The sequence below is a fragment of the Pelmatolapia mariae genome, linkage group LG7 (assembly GCF_036321145.2).
Source record: "Pelmatolapia mariae isolate MD_Pm_ZW linkage group LG7, Pm_UMD_F_2, whole genome shotgun sequence".
Lineage (NCBI taxonomy): Eukaryota > Metazoa > Chordata > Actinopteri > Cichliformes > Cichlidae > Pelmatolapia > Pelmatolapia mariae.
Window position 1 is genome coordinate 42,954,069 of NC_086233.1, and position 18,561 is coordinate 42,972,629.

General features: G+C 39.2%; 1 protein-coding gene across 1 annotated transcript; it reads left to right on the forward strand.

The window, feature by feature from the left end:
- The first annotated feature begins 9,285 nt into the window (after positions 1–9,285).
- Positions 9,286–17,657, forward strand: pdia3 (protein disulfide isomerase family A, member 3). Its single transcript, XM_063479180.1, has 13 exons — positions 9,286–9,599; positions 10,671–10,749; positions 10,868–10,985; positions 11,471–11,578; positions 11,753–11,882; positions 11,997–12,113; positions 13,337–13,462; positions 13,766–13,945; positions 14,677–14,785; positions 15,833–15,961; positions 16,195–16,274; positions 16,916–16,973; positions 17,054–17,657. Exons 1-13 carry the CDS (start codon positions 9,466–9,468, stop codon positions 17,162–17,164), a joined length of 1,479 nt encoding a protein of 492 aa, XP_063335250.1. The 5' UTR covers positions 9,286–9,465; the 3' UTR covers positions 17,165–17,657.
- Positions 17,658–18,561: the final 904 nt, after the last annotated feature.

Consider the following 18,561-nt stretch of genomic DNA (forward strand, 5'->3'; position numbering starts at 1 on the left):
AATTTATATTAAAAAATCGATTCAGGATTTTAATGAATCGATTTCGCGTTATCCAAGCCAGAATCGATTTTAATCGATGAATCGATTATTAAAACCCACCCCTATACTTGAATCAGAAAATTGTATTAAGTAAAATTCAAGTTACATTAATATGAACTGTTGAAAGACCCGCTCGATAAATGTGTGTTAGAAAATATGGCTGCCCGTTAACAATTTGGCATTTTGAGTCTGGTAATAACCCTAAATATGTTTCGTTCTACTCAGTGGTGGAAATAAAGAACTACACCTAACATATCCTTTGTTTTTAATTCACCTCGGCATAGTAAAGGAAAATGGTGAGTGGGACACATTGGGCCAACCCTTTTTTTTTGTACTAAATCTTGAAAATGTTTTGTCTGGAAACTCTAATGAGCACAAAAGTGCAGTATACCATGTGTATGTTATTATATTTAACATTGTATTATCACACTATATTTATTACTGTGCTTTTCTGAGGACATCACTTTTCTTCCAAGAAAAAAAAGGGATCCAGACCAAGTGGAGACTGAATTACCAAAAACTGTATTTACTCCAGTGGCCACTTGAGGCTCGCTCCAAAAGCAAGTCAGTCTCTGTAGACTTCAATGTAAAGTCAACCAACCTTACAGCATTAAATAGCATGTTTACACTTTCCCCATTCATAACATCTCTACATAGGGTAATTCTTTTCCTCTGGATAGAGGAGTTTTAGGCCTGCTTTGATTTAATCTCACAAATATTAGCCCTTCTGTGTGATGCACCACATGTTTATGCTTCAGCGTTGGAGAGTCAATTTCTATTCTCTAATTTTATTAGGCTGTACTTAGCACTAATCAGCCGAAATGTGTTTCTGCATTGCATTCAGTTTTTTGGATGGATAACCAAGGTTTCTAGTATGTTGATAATTTAGCACTCCAGTGGCAGCATTCCACTGAAGCTTTGAAATACAGTCTAAAACCAAAGGCTGACATCACAGTGGCTACATCCATCTTTTATAAAGGCTATGATCTCGACACCCAGGCCTCTTCTATAGCCAAACCTTTACTTAGACCGGAGGCAGTCTTTGTTTATATCAGATAACAGATAAGGCCGGTATGTTAGCGAATTAACACCCAAACTAACAACAAACTGATACCCCCCCGTGTTGTCTGTGGTTATAAAGCCTGATACCCTTTTCCTTTTCACTGGTGTGTAATAACTACTAAAAAATGTAACTTATCTTTCAGTATTACATGAAACATGATCTGTCTCCTCAGTCCCATATACACTGGCCCCATCCAGCTCATTCAATTACTAACAACATGACAAATATGGGGCAGTCAATAGCGCTGCAGGGAATTATTTTTGAAAGAAGCTTTGTTTTAGTTTGAAAAGCCAACCTTATCGTTTAGGCTCCATCAGTGAGCTGCATTTTACTGAGACTGATCACATGATCACATTCAGTGTGGCGCAAATGTGTCGCAAGCAAACATCCTGCTTGTGTGTGCATGTGATTTTTTTGATTGTCTTATTATTTTTTTTTAAATGAATGTGAAGACGTCAGTGTTTTCTCTGCAGTGAAGGAAGTCTCTAACAAGTTCTTTGTCCCCTTGTGAATAAATAGCATTTTATTGTTTCCAGCAGTGAAATAAGCAACAATTTTTCCTGTGTTTTGGTCCGGGGAGCTGACGGGACAACAAGGCGTTCAGTGTTCTGTGGAGACCCGGCTGAGAAGTCAAGTGTGGGTGTTTTGAAACAGGAAGACTTGATTTCTCTCCCCGCCTGGATTTGAAGGAAGGTTCTGATGTACTGAATACACTTCCTCCCTCCTCCTTCTCCCTCGAACTGCGTCTCTCACAGTAGTCAGAGCATGTCACTTGCATAATGCTGCAGACGTTCCCTCTCCTTGCTCCAGATATGACTGAGGAGCAAGCAGATTGTCATGGCAACCACTTCACAGAGGGAAGAGGGGCTCTGATGGGGGGGGAGGAAGAGGCTTTGTGGGTAGAAGACAGCAAATCTGTACAGCACAGATGAGAGCTAGGAATTGCAAAAGTAAGAGACTGAGTTAAGTGTGATCACATATTGATTAGATATATATATTACCGTAGACCTCTACCTGCTCACAAAAAGCCTTCACTCTTCTCAGGATGCTGTAACCTCATTTGATCCCTGTATTCCTCCTGTCTTAACTCTGTGATTTCCATCACAGCCATCATTTACAGTAAACAGATGAAAGAAAAGCAGCTCCCCAGTCTGAGCCACAGCAATAACAGTCTTCCTGAGGTCTGTTTAAGAAGCAAAGTTTACAAGAAAAAAGAGGAATATGCCTATGTTCACATTTTTGTTGTTGGTGTTTTAAATCATTAAATCTAGCAGTGCAGTACATTACAATACATATTATTTGGGCAAATATTTCATTGCTATAGATTTCCTATTAAAAGGCAGTTTTTCCCTCCCATCATCACAAAGTTCTTGCCAGTAGGATGTCTGATTGTTTGGTTTTCTGGTGAATACTGTGGGGTCTTTACCTTACAGTATAAACTGAGAATTGTGATATGCAAACCCCTACTCCTGTTGTAAGCCTACTGCTTGAGGCTTGAAATTGAGCCCTGCATGACCTGTTCTGTCAATGCAGCATTCTCATGAAAGCAAGCTGTGACAAACCTGTGACAGTATGTATGTGGGAGGGCAACACGGCTGGGAAGGGTCAAAAGAAGGAAGGAACTTAGTCAAAGGTTTTTAATGATGAATGTATGAGGAAATCCAGTGTGAGCAGGTTTTTCAACCATCCTGCTTTTCTCCAGAAGTTTAAAAAAAAAAAAGATCTAAAAAGCTGAATCTACAAGTGACCAGCCAGAGAAATGTTAACACCTTGGCTCCAGGATCTTTGACCTGACAGTTGCTGCCATCAAATTCAAAATGAGCTCACTATTTTTCATGAAATAGTAAAAAGTCTCATTTTAAGCATTTAAACATAATTTATGGCAGCTGCCACAAAGTTTCTGGTAGAATAAACTAATCTAAACAATTTAGAGCATCTTCATTTACAGTGCCAGATTATAAGTATCCTATTTAAAGATATGTGAAGTATTTTTATATAATTTGAGCCTTGACAGAGTTTTTAATATTTAAACTTTCATTACATCAGCTAGTCTCTTTCCCCTAAGGCTGCATTTTGACTGAAAAAAAAATAAAACCCCAAAAGAAACATTGCTAAAAGGCACTGCAGTTATTTGAATTTCTTAAGATGGTACATTTTGAGATTTCATACTGGGCACCCGCAATATACAAAGTATAGAAAGTAATATAGAAAACATAGAAATATAGAAAGTAAATAAGTAATGTATTGAGAAAAAAACACGGGGAAACAATAAAGGGTTAATTGTTATACCAATGTCCCTTTGCAGTAAAAGAGCGCCCTCTGGTGACTGAGAACCTTCACAGACCTCTGGTGGAGAGTTTATATAACGGCAGACTTACAAATTAGGAAAACGTTTCAGTTTACATCTCAAACAGGATTTCTGCACTAATACACACAAAAATACTTCACTGTGTATATTATTATTATTATTATTGTATTATCACATTACGTTGTGTAATCTGAGGTTTCTTTTTGTCTGTGTGTATTCGATAATAAAAACGCCTTATAATGAAATAGATGCTGCTGGAAAATGGCACTGTTCAAATATATAGCATTCAGCTTGAAATTATCCATATAACGTGGTGGGTGTGCATGTGACCAGGACTGGAAGGTGTTATAGTTTTTATTATTGTTTTCAATTCATTTCAACACAAACTATCAGACAATCCCCTGTGAGCAAGCACTTGGTGACAATGGGAAGGAAAAACTCCCTTTAAACAGGAAGAAAACTCAGGCCTAACCAGGCTCAGGGAGGTGAGGTCATCTGTCCTGACTGGTTGGGGGTGATTGGAGGGAGACAGGACAAAAGACACTCTGTGGAAGAGAGCCAGAGATTAAAAATAACCAATGATTAAATGTATAGTGGTGTATAAACACATAGAGAGTGAAAAAGGTAAGTGAAGAAGAAACACTCTATTGCAGCTTAACTAAGAGAGAGTTAGGGATCACGTGATTCAGCTCTAACTTTAAGCTTTATCACAAAGGAAATTTTTATACCTAATGCCCCAACAGACACACCGACCCTAATACTCCAGATAAAACCCTGATAACCCATAACCTACAAGGTAATTTCAAGTGTGGGGCATGCATTAATTGTCAATACACCAAAAATGTTAAATCATTCAAAGACCCTATAGGTGACAAAACCATTGCCATAAAGGGCTTTATCACATGCAGAACTAAAAATGTAATCTACATGATACAGTGCCCATGCAATAAAATATATATAGGAGAAACATCCAGCCCTCTGAAAGATCGAATTAATGAACACAGAAGTTCGATCAAGAGGAATGATCTAACCAGCCCTGTTGCAAGACACTTCAATGATAAACATCCAAATTCACCATTATTTTTCCTAGGCATTGAAGCCATTAAACTAAACCAAAGAGATGGTAATATAAATTTTATCTGGAAAAAAAGAGAAGCATTTTGGATATTCCGTTTTAAGAGTCTGCACCCCAGAGGTATGAATGAGGATTTTTCTATCAATGAGTTTTTATGAACTAAACCTTTTTTTTCTTAATGTTTTTATCCTAATTTTATCAGTTAAATTATTCTCACATGAGTAATGTTTATTTAATTAATCTTATCTATTTTTTCAGCCAAAGAAGGAGTAGCGTTCTAGACATCTCATCTTAAGTCTACATTTTAAGCCTAAATTTCAGAGATTTTACATTTTAGAGACATAAATAAGGACCTTTTAACAAGTGTGTTTCCATGTGATGATGTAATCTTGTTTTTCAATTCAAACGTGCTTTTATTATTAAATACTGCCCTTTGTCCCCTTTTGTGTGTGTGTGTGTGTGTGTGTGTGTGTGTGTGTGTGTGTGTGTGTGTATATATATATATTTATAGTATCCTTCTTATGCATTTCATGCATGTGTTATTTTCAGACAGGTGGGGGTTATGTCACCTCCCCCCCCTCCTCATCATTAATGATCTAGTCCAGTATTTACTTGGGCGTGACTTAACCAAATAACCAATACCTACCTATTATATGTCAGCTGATCTATCTATGAAGTTTTGACTGGTTAATTTGAATTTTTTTCTGTTTCCTGTCTTGTATTTAAGCAATTTTCTACAATGTTTCACTATGACCCTGATGAAGGCCACAAGCCGAAACGCGTTGGTCAATTATTAAAGTTGTTCATCTTCCCTCAAATGTTGCTGGAGTTCCTGCATTGTGAATTCTTTCATCCTCTCCATGCACCTTGGAAGTAGGTGAAGTTGTGCCAGAAATTTTTGCTGTAATTATATTGTACCTTCAACCTCATGTCCAATCATCTTGAATTCCACCCGAAGTACACGATAAAAGAAACCGCATTCCTGTGAAGAATTAAAAGTCCCTAAATTTAATGTACAATAGTACGGCTTTAAATTAAAAGATTTTATTTCATTCAGTTGCATTTCTTTCAGTTGCACCTCCGGCCTTTGGCAACTATTTTCATTTCAAACATGCTTTTACTTGGACAACTATATAATATATACAACTTTTAAAAGAAGTAACGAATTTTATGAAAAGTTAAGGGTGTCCTAGATTTTTAATTGGTTGTACCACCTGACATGGAAGTGTGTATGTATAACTCACACCAGATGAGTAAAAGTTGCTTTGAAAACTATTGGATGTGGTATGAAAAAGAAAGATTTGACTTTCTCAGTGTACAAATTCACTTGCATAGTACACACATAAGTTGCATAGTAAAGAAAAATGTCAATAATAACTTGAGCTATCAGCTCAAGTGTTCACAGACATAATATAGGTAGAGCCTTGGCTCAGATGTCAGAGGAAAGGTCAAACAGACTTATCGCCATGCTGATGTGCAGTTCTGCTTTTTTTTTTTTTTTTTTGTCTTTATGCCACATATCTGTTGTGGAAAAAGCCATAACTCCTGGGATTTAGTGTGTTGAAGTGTGACTTTGCAAATATAATTAAAATTGGGCAATTTTCATTCTGGAAGTCAAACACTGTCCCCGTTACAGCAACAGTAGATGTGACTGCTGGACAATGATGATAAATCATCAGTTTCCATTAAATGATTAAAAGCTGACGTGTCACTTTGTTTTGGTAATGTGTTGACCCGTAAGTTTGTTTAGATATTTTCACAACTTCAGTGCAACATAAGCTACAGCAAGACCTCCATTCTGACTAAATTTGGGGACCTGTAGAAAAATCCTGTGTCTATGTATTTATTTATTTTCAAAAGTGAATATGTTAAATCACTGTACAAATGAAGTCAGTGACAGTGTTATCATGTAAAAAAATAGACTTTATGTTGTATGCGTACAGAACAGATTAAAGTTTCTACTCTTTTGAGACATAGAAAGTGTGTCTGTTGGGGCTTTAACATTAGGTATAAAGTTGTTCATCTTCCCTCAAGTGTTGCTGGAGTTCCTGCATTGGGTACAATATAATTAGGCAGGATTTAGTTTCTCACTTAATCAATGTGGGTTCTTTGAACTAATTAAAATATTGTCACATCTTTGTGTTAATTGCAGGAAATGCACTGACTACACAAAATTATTTATTTTTTTGTAAGTAAAATGCCCTTTTAAATGTGCAGATATGTGTGAGGACAACAGCTCCCTTCTTGTGCTTTCATTTTTCTGAACTAACAAAAATGCTCATCGCAGTCTAACTGTGTTCTTCCATGTTGTCTCTCACATTAGTTTGAATCTCCTGGATAGCTGGGATTGAGTTTGCATGTTCCCTGTGTGCCTGTGTGGCTTTCCTCTGGGTACTCTGGCCTGCTCTCACAGTCCACAGTCATGCACATTAAGTTAATTGATACTAAACTGGCTTTGGACCTGGCATACAGTAGGTTCTGTACCTCGGGAAGTGCTGTACCAATGAGTGCTTACAAGTGGCTTGTAGTGTAGAGTGCTTTGAGTCAGAATGGGGCCCTTTCAAGACTGTAATGAAAAGTTTGGTGGCCTGAATAAATCTGCTACATGACTGAACTATGATTTCAAAAACCAGTGGATACTCTCGGATGCCCCTTTTTGCATCTGGTGCACAAGTGGATCAATGACCTCACCACACCCTGGGGTAATGGACTGTGAGCGCACAAGATCTTTGACCCATATTTTGCAACTTCCGAGTGTAGTCATTACTCTAAAACTAAACCCTATGGACAAAAGTACTGAGCCACCTCCACATTACACCTACAGGTGTTTCTCGGCCATGGGAGCCCTGAACCACCCATGAAGCACTTGGCGCACACGCTTTGTTCTGATGTTAATGCCATCAACACAAATAGTGAGTGGTGATAGCACTGGAGCTCTGCAGTTATTGGGTCAGCAGAGCTATTGGTGACCTTTACACACTATGTGAATCAGCACTTGTCGAGCCCACTCTGTGACTTTCCTTGCCCTGGTGCTCTGTGGATGAGTTGCTGTGGTTCCTCAACACTTCCACTCTGAAATAATGCCACTTACAGCTGTTCATGAAATATCGAGGAGCTCTGTAGAATGAGTGATTGTTTACAAATGTTTGTAAAGCCAGACTGCATGGAAAGGGTGTTTGGTTTTGTACATCTGTGGCAATAGGACTGCAAGCACCTGAATTCAATGATTAACAGGTTATACTTCTGTCCATAGTGTAGCTGCACAAGATGATGAATGACCTCTTCTGAGTGCCAAAGAAAGAAGAAGAATACTTTCAGAAGCTTGATCTCATAAGCTCATTCACTCCAAAGACAGTGTCCTCCTCATTGACACTGGTTATGTGATTGCTGCATAAGTACTAGTCTGGCATGGTTTGGGTCCACTTGGATTACTGTAAATTAAATTAGCACACAGTTCTGAATAACAACCTTTATCCTGTGCTGATTTTTTTTCTAGTGAGACAGAAATGTTCATAAATTACAGTTGTTTGATGAGTTTGAAAAGGACATGACTCATACATATCCTATGTCCTTTGAAGCACCATATTGAATATTTTGGAGCAGCATGGTAGATTTTGATGTCCATCGCACTCCATCAACAAAGGACAAAGGAATAGTGTTTTTAATCGCCTAGCAGAGTTTCTCAAAGTGACCTTAGGAAACATTAAAGCAGTTTGAAAATAGCAGTAAAGCCACCAGTTTTTCAAATTGCTATTCCTGGTGGGGTACTGCTAGCATTTCTACAAAGGAGTGAAAATGTGTGAAAGGTTGATAACATTTCTAGACCTTGACTTTTTGAACCATAAAGAGTTAAATACTTATTTGGTTTACTTCCAAAAACTCTACATGTGAAGATTATATGCTTTTATAAATCCGCTATGATCTGCAATACGTGTATAAAAAACCAGTTTTAACCCTCAACACTTTAGTCATATTTGCCAACACAGCAAGCCGGGAGAGTTATCGATCTATACGATGCTTGAGTAAAATAAAACTAAATTGAAAAATAATGAAAATTAAATAAAACTATGATAACTATTTGACACACATTTAGTATGTTGTAACCCTGTATGCCACCCTATATATTACAGATAATACATAATTCACATGACTTTAAGCTACTTTTAAAATCTACTTTCAAATCTACCTTTCCCAACAGTTAAATAGTCTGACTTTATTTTTTGGTCATTTCAGTATTTATTTTTCAATTATTTCTCACATACACTATTCATTCAAACTATTATAACCCCCCCCCCCCCCGACATTTCTATTGTAGATAGATTTTTAAAAACTGTATTTAATTGGTATTGTTTATCTATTACTACTACTAAATTGGTGTAGTATGGATGGCAATGGTGGCGGTCTTAATCAGTACAAAACGCTGTAAAACCTATAAAAACACAGGAGAAGTCCAAAATCTATCCCTCCTCTCTCATTTTCCAAAGCCATCCAATGGGTTAGGGTCTTCGCCGGGTCGATTCTGTCCCCGGGCCTTGTGTTTAACACCCTTGCTTTAACTAGTTCGGGGGCACGGGAGACTGAAGCCTGTCCCAACTGTCATAGAGAAAGAGGCAGGGTACATCCTGGACAGGTTGCTGTGTTGACATTAAAAAGCCATGATTTGCCCATTCCTGATTGGAGACGATGAGGTCTTATTTGCCTCCTTCTGATTGGATAATCGAGGCAGAGTGACTGTGTAAATGAACCAATGGGAGGCTGCCACACTGTGGTTATGAGAGTTTTCGCAGCCTGTGTGAAGGGCTACACCGCCTCCATTCCTTTCTCTTTCTCTATCGACCAGTCTGCACTTGGCCCTGTCTGAGGAGCTCGCAGCCTTGGCTTTCCCCTTGCAGCACAGCTGAAGAGGGGCGCTTCTACGGACCCCATCTGCATCCTAAAACCGTTCTGTGTAACTAAAGGACTCAGTAAGCGCCGTGTGCGATGTTGAGACTCATCTTTTTGGCCGCTCTCACCGGGTTCTCTCGAGCCAGTGATGTGCTTGAGTACACGGATGACGATTTCGAAAGCAGGATCGGAGACCATGAGCTCATTCTCGTGGAGTTCTTTGCCCCTTGGTGAGTCTTGTCACATGTTTTCTCCGAAGTATTAGAGAAATTTGCATAAGTGAAAAACGCGAATCCTAGCTTACTCGCTTTGCGGTTAACAGTTGAGCGGTACCCACTTGCAGAACTCGCAGCATCGTGAATGTCAGTGGGGGTTTTCGTTTTGTCGGAAACGTGCAATTAATTGTGCAAACTGCATCGCTGTTTGTTGCTAACTTTAATGGAGGCAGAACTGTCAAATTCGCTCGCTTCTTGGCTTAGGACCAGGCATTAGCATGTTAGCTATTAGTCGAAAGGCACAAGCTAATTCGCTATGTGTTTGGCGTTTTATTTTACGTCGCATTTTAAGAGGTGCTACGGTTTAGTGGCACACTGAAAACGCTACCTTAAACGGTGACTAACTAGTCGTATTTTATCTCCGCTTAGTTTCCGTTTAAAAAAAAAGAAAAAGAAAAGAAAAGAGGAGATTATGTGCGAATGAGGCTATGAGGAAGTTGGGGGGTGTGTCCGTTCATTGTTGTAACCTTCTGATTGGCCAGGAAAGTTTTGGTGTCCACCTGGGATTGGCCCAGAGGAAATGTGACGTGTGCCCTTGTGCCAAACTTGAATAAAATAAAAATGTACAGTATTCCTTATAATAAAGCACTAACGAGTACATTTTGTGCTGTCTAGTACCTAAACTCTTTAATGGTTTGAAAAAGGCAAATATTCACAAATTTTTATGAAGATTTAATATTTAGTCTTGGTTTTATTTCCTCAATATAATCGAAACCTTCGGGTTTTCGACCTACAGAAAACGCAAGCAATATTATAATAATGGTCTGTCTTATATTAAGGACAACTTTATATAGGCACCTGAGAAAACATGAAGCACAGCTGTAACAATATGTGGCTAATTAAATCTTCAGTACATTTTTAATGTTTTTGCTTGTACTTAAACCGGTTTCCATTTATTCAAACATAGTTAAGTTGCATCATCAGATTCCACTAGGTCTACCTTGGGGTCTTCATCTGGCTAGGCCCTAAAGTTTTTTGTTTTTGGTTTTTTTGCCCGTTTGACTAATCCATATCATCTGACTTTAGGTGTGGCCATTGTAAACGCTTGGCACCTGAGTACGAGGCAGCAGCCACACGTTTGAAAGGCATCGTCCCACTGGCCAAGGTACTGCACAACACAGATCACTTAACTTTGTCCCCTTCAGTGTGGCTTCTCTGCACTCTGAACTGCAGTGCTCTGTGTGTCTCATCGAAAAGTGAGAATAGTTTGCTTTTCCGCTTAGGTTGACTGCACTGCCAACAGCAACACATGCAGCAAATATGGCGTCAGTGGCTACCCAACCCTCAAGATCTTCAGGGATGGCGATGAATCTGGTCCCTATGATGGTCCCAGAACTGCAGGTATTGCCCTCATGTCTTTTAGTACTGGAAGATCTGAGAGTTAGGTGTTTAACTTGGCGTTCGATCTGCCTTTTGGAGGAATCCTTTATATTATGTGAAAATGATATCCTTACTGGGATGAGGGCTATGTGGAGAGATCACTAAAGGATACAGTTTTCCACAACAGCAGCCTAACCAGCCTTAAAGGTAAAGGAACAAGAGATGGCTAACAGTGACTGAATTTTCAACATAAAATTCATACAAACGGAACCTCGTATACAAAAGAGCATAACGTTCGTACTCTAAGCTGAACTTTCAAGATAAAACCAGCAAGTTTGCTACCACAAGAGATGTGAATTGATCTCTTTGCCACATCACCCACTCATTCAGTTTCTTATGTTTGCATCTTAAATCGGTGTACAAATGGCAGAAATGAGCAGGCGAATGGTCCTGTGGCTCTTCGCTGTCTTTTTGCATCCTTCTCACCTCACTACTTCTCTTTGCAGATGGGATTGTCGGCTTCCTGAAGAAGCAGGCTGGTCCAGCTTCTGTGGTGCTCAAGGACAACGCAGACCTAGAAAAGTTTCTTGCAGATCAAGATGCAAGTGTTGTCGGTAAGCATCTAGTTAAGGAAACCTGTCTAAAGGTCTTTTTAAAGCTCTTCACTAGTAACATTCTTCATAATTTAAAGTTTAGGGTATTTTATGTTATTCAGTTTTTGTTCAGACACTATTGCCGCTTTTTGCTGCTGATATTGAATCCTGATCTAACTGACCTTTCCTTCCCAGGATTCTTTGCTGATGACAAGAGCCAAGAACAGGCTGAGTTCCTGAGGGCAGCGAGCGCCTTGAGGGACAACTACCGCTTCGCCCACACAAACGCTGAGGCTCTCCTCAAAAGCCATGACATTGAGGGAGAGTGAGTAGATCTCTTTAGACGTCTCTCACCAAAGCATTTAAAAATAACACTATTATACATTTGGTCTCACCTTTGTATCTGCTGTTAGTGAAATATTTCTTTCTCGGCTTACAGGGGAGTCATTTTGTTCCGTCCACCCCAACTCAACAACAAGTTTGAAGACAGCTCGGTCAAATTCAGTGAGGATAAATACACCAGCAACAAAATCAAGAGATTCATCCAGGACAACATGTGAGTCCTGCTGTTTAGAAGAGACACTTTGTAGAGGCATCAAAATAATCAGTCTATAATTAGTTGATCTGTTTAGGATTGAATACAGAGTCAATTTTCATTCAAAGGTACATATTTACAAGTTTGACCCAGTGCCAACAGGGTCTTGTTTGGTAGGCAGTTGTCCTCTCGGGACACAGTTCAGTTCTGGCAGTAGCAAAGAGTTTGGCACTGAATAAATATTACTTCATAGTAAATTGGCCTCAAAGTGTAATAACACCAGTAGATAATGGAATTTTCAGTTAAAGGAAAAAATGATTTTGTGACCCGTTGTTTAATCAGTCTTGAAGGGGATCAGCTAAGATGGAAACTCTATTTGAGATCTTGTTTATATGCAGAGTGTGAGTTTGACCTCAACCCACTTTATAAAGTACGTACAGTTGATCCAGGCAGATTAAATTAAAACATGGTTTTAATTGTATAAGTCTGAAGCTCATTGACATGAAGCTTACTTTGTTAATGTTTTTTTAATATGTTTAAAATGTCCCTTCAGTTTGAATATTTAAAAGGAAACCATGCTCATTCTAGTTTTATATATACTCTTGGATTTTGGTACTAGAGTAGCTTTGCATGATTCACATTTCAAAATGGCCCTTAATTATCCTATCTGGGGATCTAGAGCTCCCTTTATTTTAGTTCTGTCTGACACAAGCAGATTCAGTTGGTCTCCCTTTTAAGCAAGCTTTTTTGTGATTGGCTCTCCTTGCAGAGAGTTTAAACTGCAGGTGGGTGTAGCTGCAGAAACCTGAGAAAGATTTAAGGGTATCCACTTCAACTGACATTCAGAGAGAAGAAAAGAGAATGCACCTGAAAGTGGTTTAGCGCAAGCTGGTGTTCAGATATGCACCTCCACCACTGCAACAGCGTAACAGATAATAGGGACTTGATATGGGTTTTTATTTTGGGTAATAACTTTGACATTTGACGCACCTACAGAGAGCAGTTGTTTGCTTATCTCCTCCGCGTGGTTTACAAGTGCTCCTGCTATAACCAGTCTACACATGTAGTGTTTGTTTTGTTTTTTTTAACCCAAGCCCATGTGCACACAATGCAGGATACTCCTATTTATTTGCTATTTCATTTTGCTTCAGCATCACAGATTTGGAGGCTAAACTCAAAGCTCTACTTTGATATTTATTTATTTATTTATTTTTGTGTGTGTGTGTGTTCTTTTTTTTTCTCAGCTTTGGATTCTGTCCCCACATGAATGACAACAACAAGGACCAGCTGAAAGGGAAGGACCTTCTGGTGGCTTATTATGATGTTGACTATGAGAAAAACCCTAAAGGCTCCAACTATTGGAGGAACAGGTAGGTGTTTGGGGGGGGGAAGCTAATTTAAGGTTTGTGGCGTTTTTCTGTTTTTGTAGCTGCAGTTTCCCTGCCAACTTTAAATCTGCACTGTGCAGAGATGGCTGATTCTCAAATCGATCTTGAATATCATAAGTTTTGTTTTCTGTTTAGCACAAGACCATGCACCTCCCCTTTGGCAGTTAGCCACATGCTAAGAAACGAAAATGAGACCAGATCTTTTTTTTAATACCTTAATTTAATCCTCCACAGTAGTATCTTTGTTTTTGGCAGCATGATTAAAACCATCTTGGCATCTTTCAGGGTGATGAAGGTGGCAAAGGGCTTCCTGGTTCAGGGCAAGAAGCTGAACTTTGCTGTAGCTAACAAGAACATGTTCAGCCACGAGTTGTCTGAGTTTGGCCTGAATCCCAGTGGCGAACTGCCTGTCGTGGCCATCCGCACCGCTAAAGGAGACAAATACACCATGACTGAGGAGTTCTCGTAAGTCCAGGACAACTTTTCACCACAATTCCCCACCAGTGCACACACACATCACGTCACAAGTTGCTAGTTGGATTTAATAAAACCCTTGCTACATAGAGTATAACATCTAAACAGTGTAGTTTCGTGATGGTGTGGAAACACTGTATAAAAACTGGACACCAAATATTGATATGTTATGAAATAAATGGCGTAATCTGGGAATATAATGAACAAGAGTGCTCATCTCATGCACCACCATCCTGAGATAATGTTAGCTGAGCAGACTTGGCTTAAATTGGTTCAACTGAAAGCATCCAACATTGAACACAGTTTGCTTTGATGATTTATCACAGTTGTATTATCAGAAACCGACTGCATGTAATTGCCAATTTGACCCCCATTCAGTTACAGATGGTAGCATTTGGGGACTGCGTTTAAGCTCCGTCTCATTTTGCAGCAAATCTGAAGTAAGAAATTGACCTTATTGGATAAAACTGATATTGACAAAGTTTAAACTTTTAATTTGTATTTAAGAAAAGGTGATATCACAGTATTTATTGCACAACTCGCCTTATCACAAAAATGTATAAATGTGATGATCTTGTATCGTGCAGTGTCTGATTCCCACCTCGGTTGCCTAAGAAACTAATTGGTGGATGAGGCGCTTGCTAAAAGAACGGTGCCTAGTTAATGACTTCCAGCTCAAGGAGAATTGTGACTTTACTGACTCGTTGAATGTCTTTCAACAGTCGTGATGGAAAAGCTCTGGAGCGTTTCTTGCAGGACTACTTTGATGGCAAGCTGAAACGCTATCTCAAATCAGAACCCATCCCAGAGGACAACGATGGACCTGTTAAGGTGAGATCAATTTTTTCTGACACTTGTAAGATTTGTACTAAACATTTTTCATGGACATGCTTTATGCTTTTAAATGTACATTAAGCCTAAAGGGGACCTATAATCATTGACAGCTGCAAATTTTTATTCTCTGCCTCGGCTGGAGTAGCTTTGATTGATTTAAGAAATAATTGTCATGCTGAGGTTTAGTGCAGTTGCCTAGTTTGTCCAGTCGCTGAAGTGAACTGCCTTTAAGTCAACTTTCTTTTTTAGTAGTTACATCTTATTTGAAAGATTTCAACAGTAGATGGGTGGAGCTCTGTGCTTTACATACTATAATAAGTAAATTGCCTCTGTCATACATATTCAGAGCAGGAAACTGAGTATTTCCTGAGACCAGCAGTCTTGGAAAAAGTGAGCTGATAAACAAACACTGATGCCAAACGATGAATAAATGCAGCGTGAGGATGTGCAATTATCCTGGATACTCTGCTTAATTCAGTGACAACGCATAATCACAACTCGTATAATCAGTCTACAACACCCCCCACCCCTTCCCTTCACACTCTTGCCTCATGTTTTGACAGCTTTAATGGAGATGAAGTTTTACTGTTGCCTAGGACTAGAGATAAAGCCTAAGGCCGTTTGTCCACTGCAGGAGCTATCGGTCAGTTTGATTATTCCTAACAGTGGAACCCAGCACTCTGGATTGGGAACAGCAGAACAAATTGGAAAGATGGATTATTATTATTATTATTATTATTATTATTATTATTATTATTATTATTATTATTATTATTATTATTTAAATGAATCAGTGAGACTGCAATTCTGGTGGGGTACAAAAGTAGTGAATCAGAGGTAAAAATGTTTTCATAAACCAGAAAGATCATTCAGTTCATTTGGAAGCAATGATTTCATCATCTTACCTCATCTGGATTACTGAGCATGCATCAGCACATTAGTAGAAACAGACAATAGCCTTTGAGTGGAGGAAGTTCTGGGTATTTCAGGTGGAAAAATGGCTGCAGTACAGAACCAGCTCTAATAGCTGCAATGTCTCTTCAGGTTGTGGTGGCTGAAAACTTCGACTCCATTGTTAACGATGACAGCAAAGACGTGCTGATTGAATTCTACGCTCCGTGGTGCGGGCACTGCAAAAACCTGGAGCCCAAATACACAGAGCTGGGAGAGAAGGTGAGGGAGCGATCCTGAACTGCTGCTAGTTCAGATCTCTTTCGCATTAAAACAATAACATGTTCCTAAGTAACTTATCCAGAACGTGGCTTTAAGTCATGTGACCTCCAGGTTTAGCTTGCTCTTGTTCTGGCCTGCATCACCCAGCCTGTAGACTAGTCTAACGTGTGGATGTTAAGGTTTAATGAACTGCCTTGCAAAGACTTAACAATTTGCCCTGTTTGTTTCTAAAGCTGGCCGATGATCCTAACGTCGTCATTGCCAAGATGGACGCCACAGCCAATGATGTGCCATCTCCATATGAAGTCAGCGGGTGAGTGCTGAGTCATTTAATGTGACGATAAGGCCTAGACTGTTTTTAATTTAATGAAAATAAAGGTTTATGGTTCTCTTCCCCCCCAACATGCTGTGGACAGTTCAAGATAAGCAGCATCAGTGAAAGTGAGCAGCTGAGTGTGGTGAATTGTTGAAAAACTCTTTAGTAGCAGTCAAACCAGCAATATTTTCTTTAAACAGAACAGTCAGGACATTCTCGTACCATGTGATGGTGTACAATTTAGGTCAGCCATAAGCTTCACGCTGAGTCCTGTATGTGACATTAGAGTGAATTTAAAGACCATATCTGTCTGCCATGGTGACAGAGCATACAGTATGTTCCCTTCAACATAACTTGGAGACTATTCCTGTATTCCCTCGAGTAAGGAGTGTTAAGCAGAGTCTGCCTTGGGCTACATATCTTCATCACAGATAAAAGGGGGGGGGGAAAAGCAGAACATTGCACATGAAACTGCAGACATCCTAAAGCTTAATTACAGACTGTGATTATGATTAGCTGTGAGCTATGTGAGAAGCTTGACTTTGGGAAAGGTGAAGGAACTTGGGTTAACATGCATGTGTGATTACCTGTGCAGTTTGATACATGAAATCATAATCTTTGTCTTCAACCTCTTCTAGATTCCCTACAATCTACTTTTCTCCAGCTGGACGCAAGTTGAGCCCAAAGAAATATGAGGTGAGTGTCTGCTAAAGTGCCGTTCACAGCAGCAAAGTGATGTCTGTGCTTTGCTGATGAACCCTCTGCTTTCGCTGCAGGGAGGTCGCGAGGTGAGCGACTTCATCTCCTACCTGAAGAGGGAGGCCTCAAACCCGCTGGTGATGCAGGAGGAGCCCAAGAAAAAGAAGAAGAAGAAGTCAGAGCTATAAAAGCTCCAAACAGGAACTCAGCAGCACCCCTCCCTACCTCCACCACAACAGGAGGATTGGGGAAGAAAAAGAACTAAATTATATTCCTCTCTTAGTGAACTACCGAATGGTCTGAAGTCAAAGACGTGGCCCTTCCTTTAGGTCCTCGTTGCACTGGGAATGCTGTGGAAGGTGGAGAGGTTTTGGCCAGGGTCTGCCCAATATTTCAAAACAAACCAATTTTTAGGGAAGATGGGATGACTTTTTAAACATGAGATTTCTATTTCCCCTGGTCTGTCTACTACACCTCAGGCTGATGCACTTTGGTTTGATACAGTCTGTCATCTGTCGCTTTAGTTTCTTGTTGTTGTCATCAAAGGGGATCATGATAATGGTGAACTTTTCTTTTCTTTTTTTTTTTTCTTTTTTCTTTTTTTTTTTTTTTGTAACATGCCTTTGATTTTGTACATTTGGAAGGATTGTGAAATAAAAAGGCCCACAAAACCAAAATGAACTCTGAAGTCTTTTCTATATCAACTCAAACTCTTGTTTGACACACACTTAGACATAGTTGATCATTTTCATTGGGAATTAATATTTGGTGGCTAAAAGTAAACAAGTGATGTATCTGTTGTAGTGAAACTGAGACTTAAGCAAGCTTTAGTGTGGGGTGTCTTTGTTTTTGTTTTTGTTTTTTTTGTTTTTTTTTTGTTTGTTTTTTTTAAAGCTGTAAAACCTGATTTGAGTTTTACTGATCTGTAGCTTTTTTGGGGGGGGGGATACAGTTCACATGTTTGAAATCTAGATGTTAACCTTGTTTAGATGGAAGATAAAAGTGAGATGGGTGACAAACTCATCACTGAACCAAAGGGGAAAATGCCACAACATTTTGTCAAGGAAGACATTAGTCCTACAATTAATAATGTAGGATTGACATGAGATTTAGTTCAGATTTAGTACCTCTCCACTGAGTGCAAAGAAAGGGAGGTGTTTTGTTAATGGGACATTTCCAAACCCTTAGGCTATATTACAGGTAGCTAATGCTAAAACATTTATTCTCTTTTTCATGTGTTTTTGGCAGTGGACTGTATATAACATACAAGATAAGATCACTTTATCGTCTCCCGTAGGTAGGAGATCAGAGAGCAGCTACAATCCCATAAAAAACTGATGTTGCTGCAAATACCAAAAACCCAGAGTCTCTGGAGGAAATGAAGACGCTGATGGATTCTCAGACTTTTCTTGTGTATTTATTAATTTTATTTATTTACATATTTGTCACGCTTACATGTTTTACATCATCAAACAAAGTTTAATATTAGATAAAGACAAATTACTAGACAAAGCAAAATGCAGGTTTTAAATGGGAATTTCATTGGGTACGCACCCAACCAATAGGCGGCGACTCCGCAGGTGAG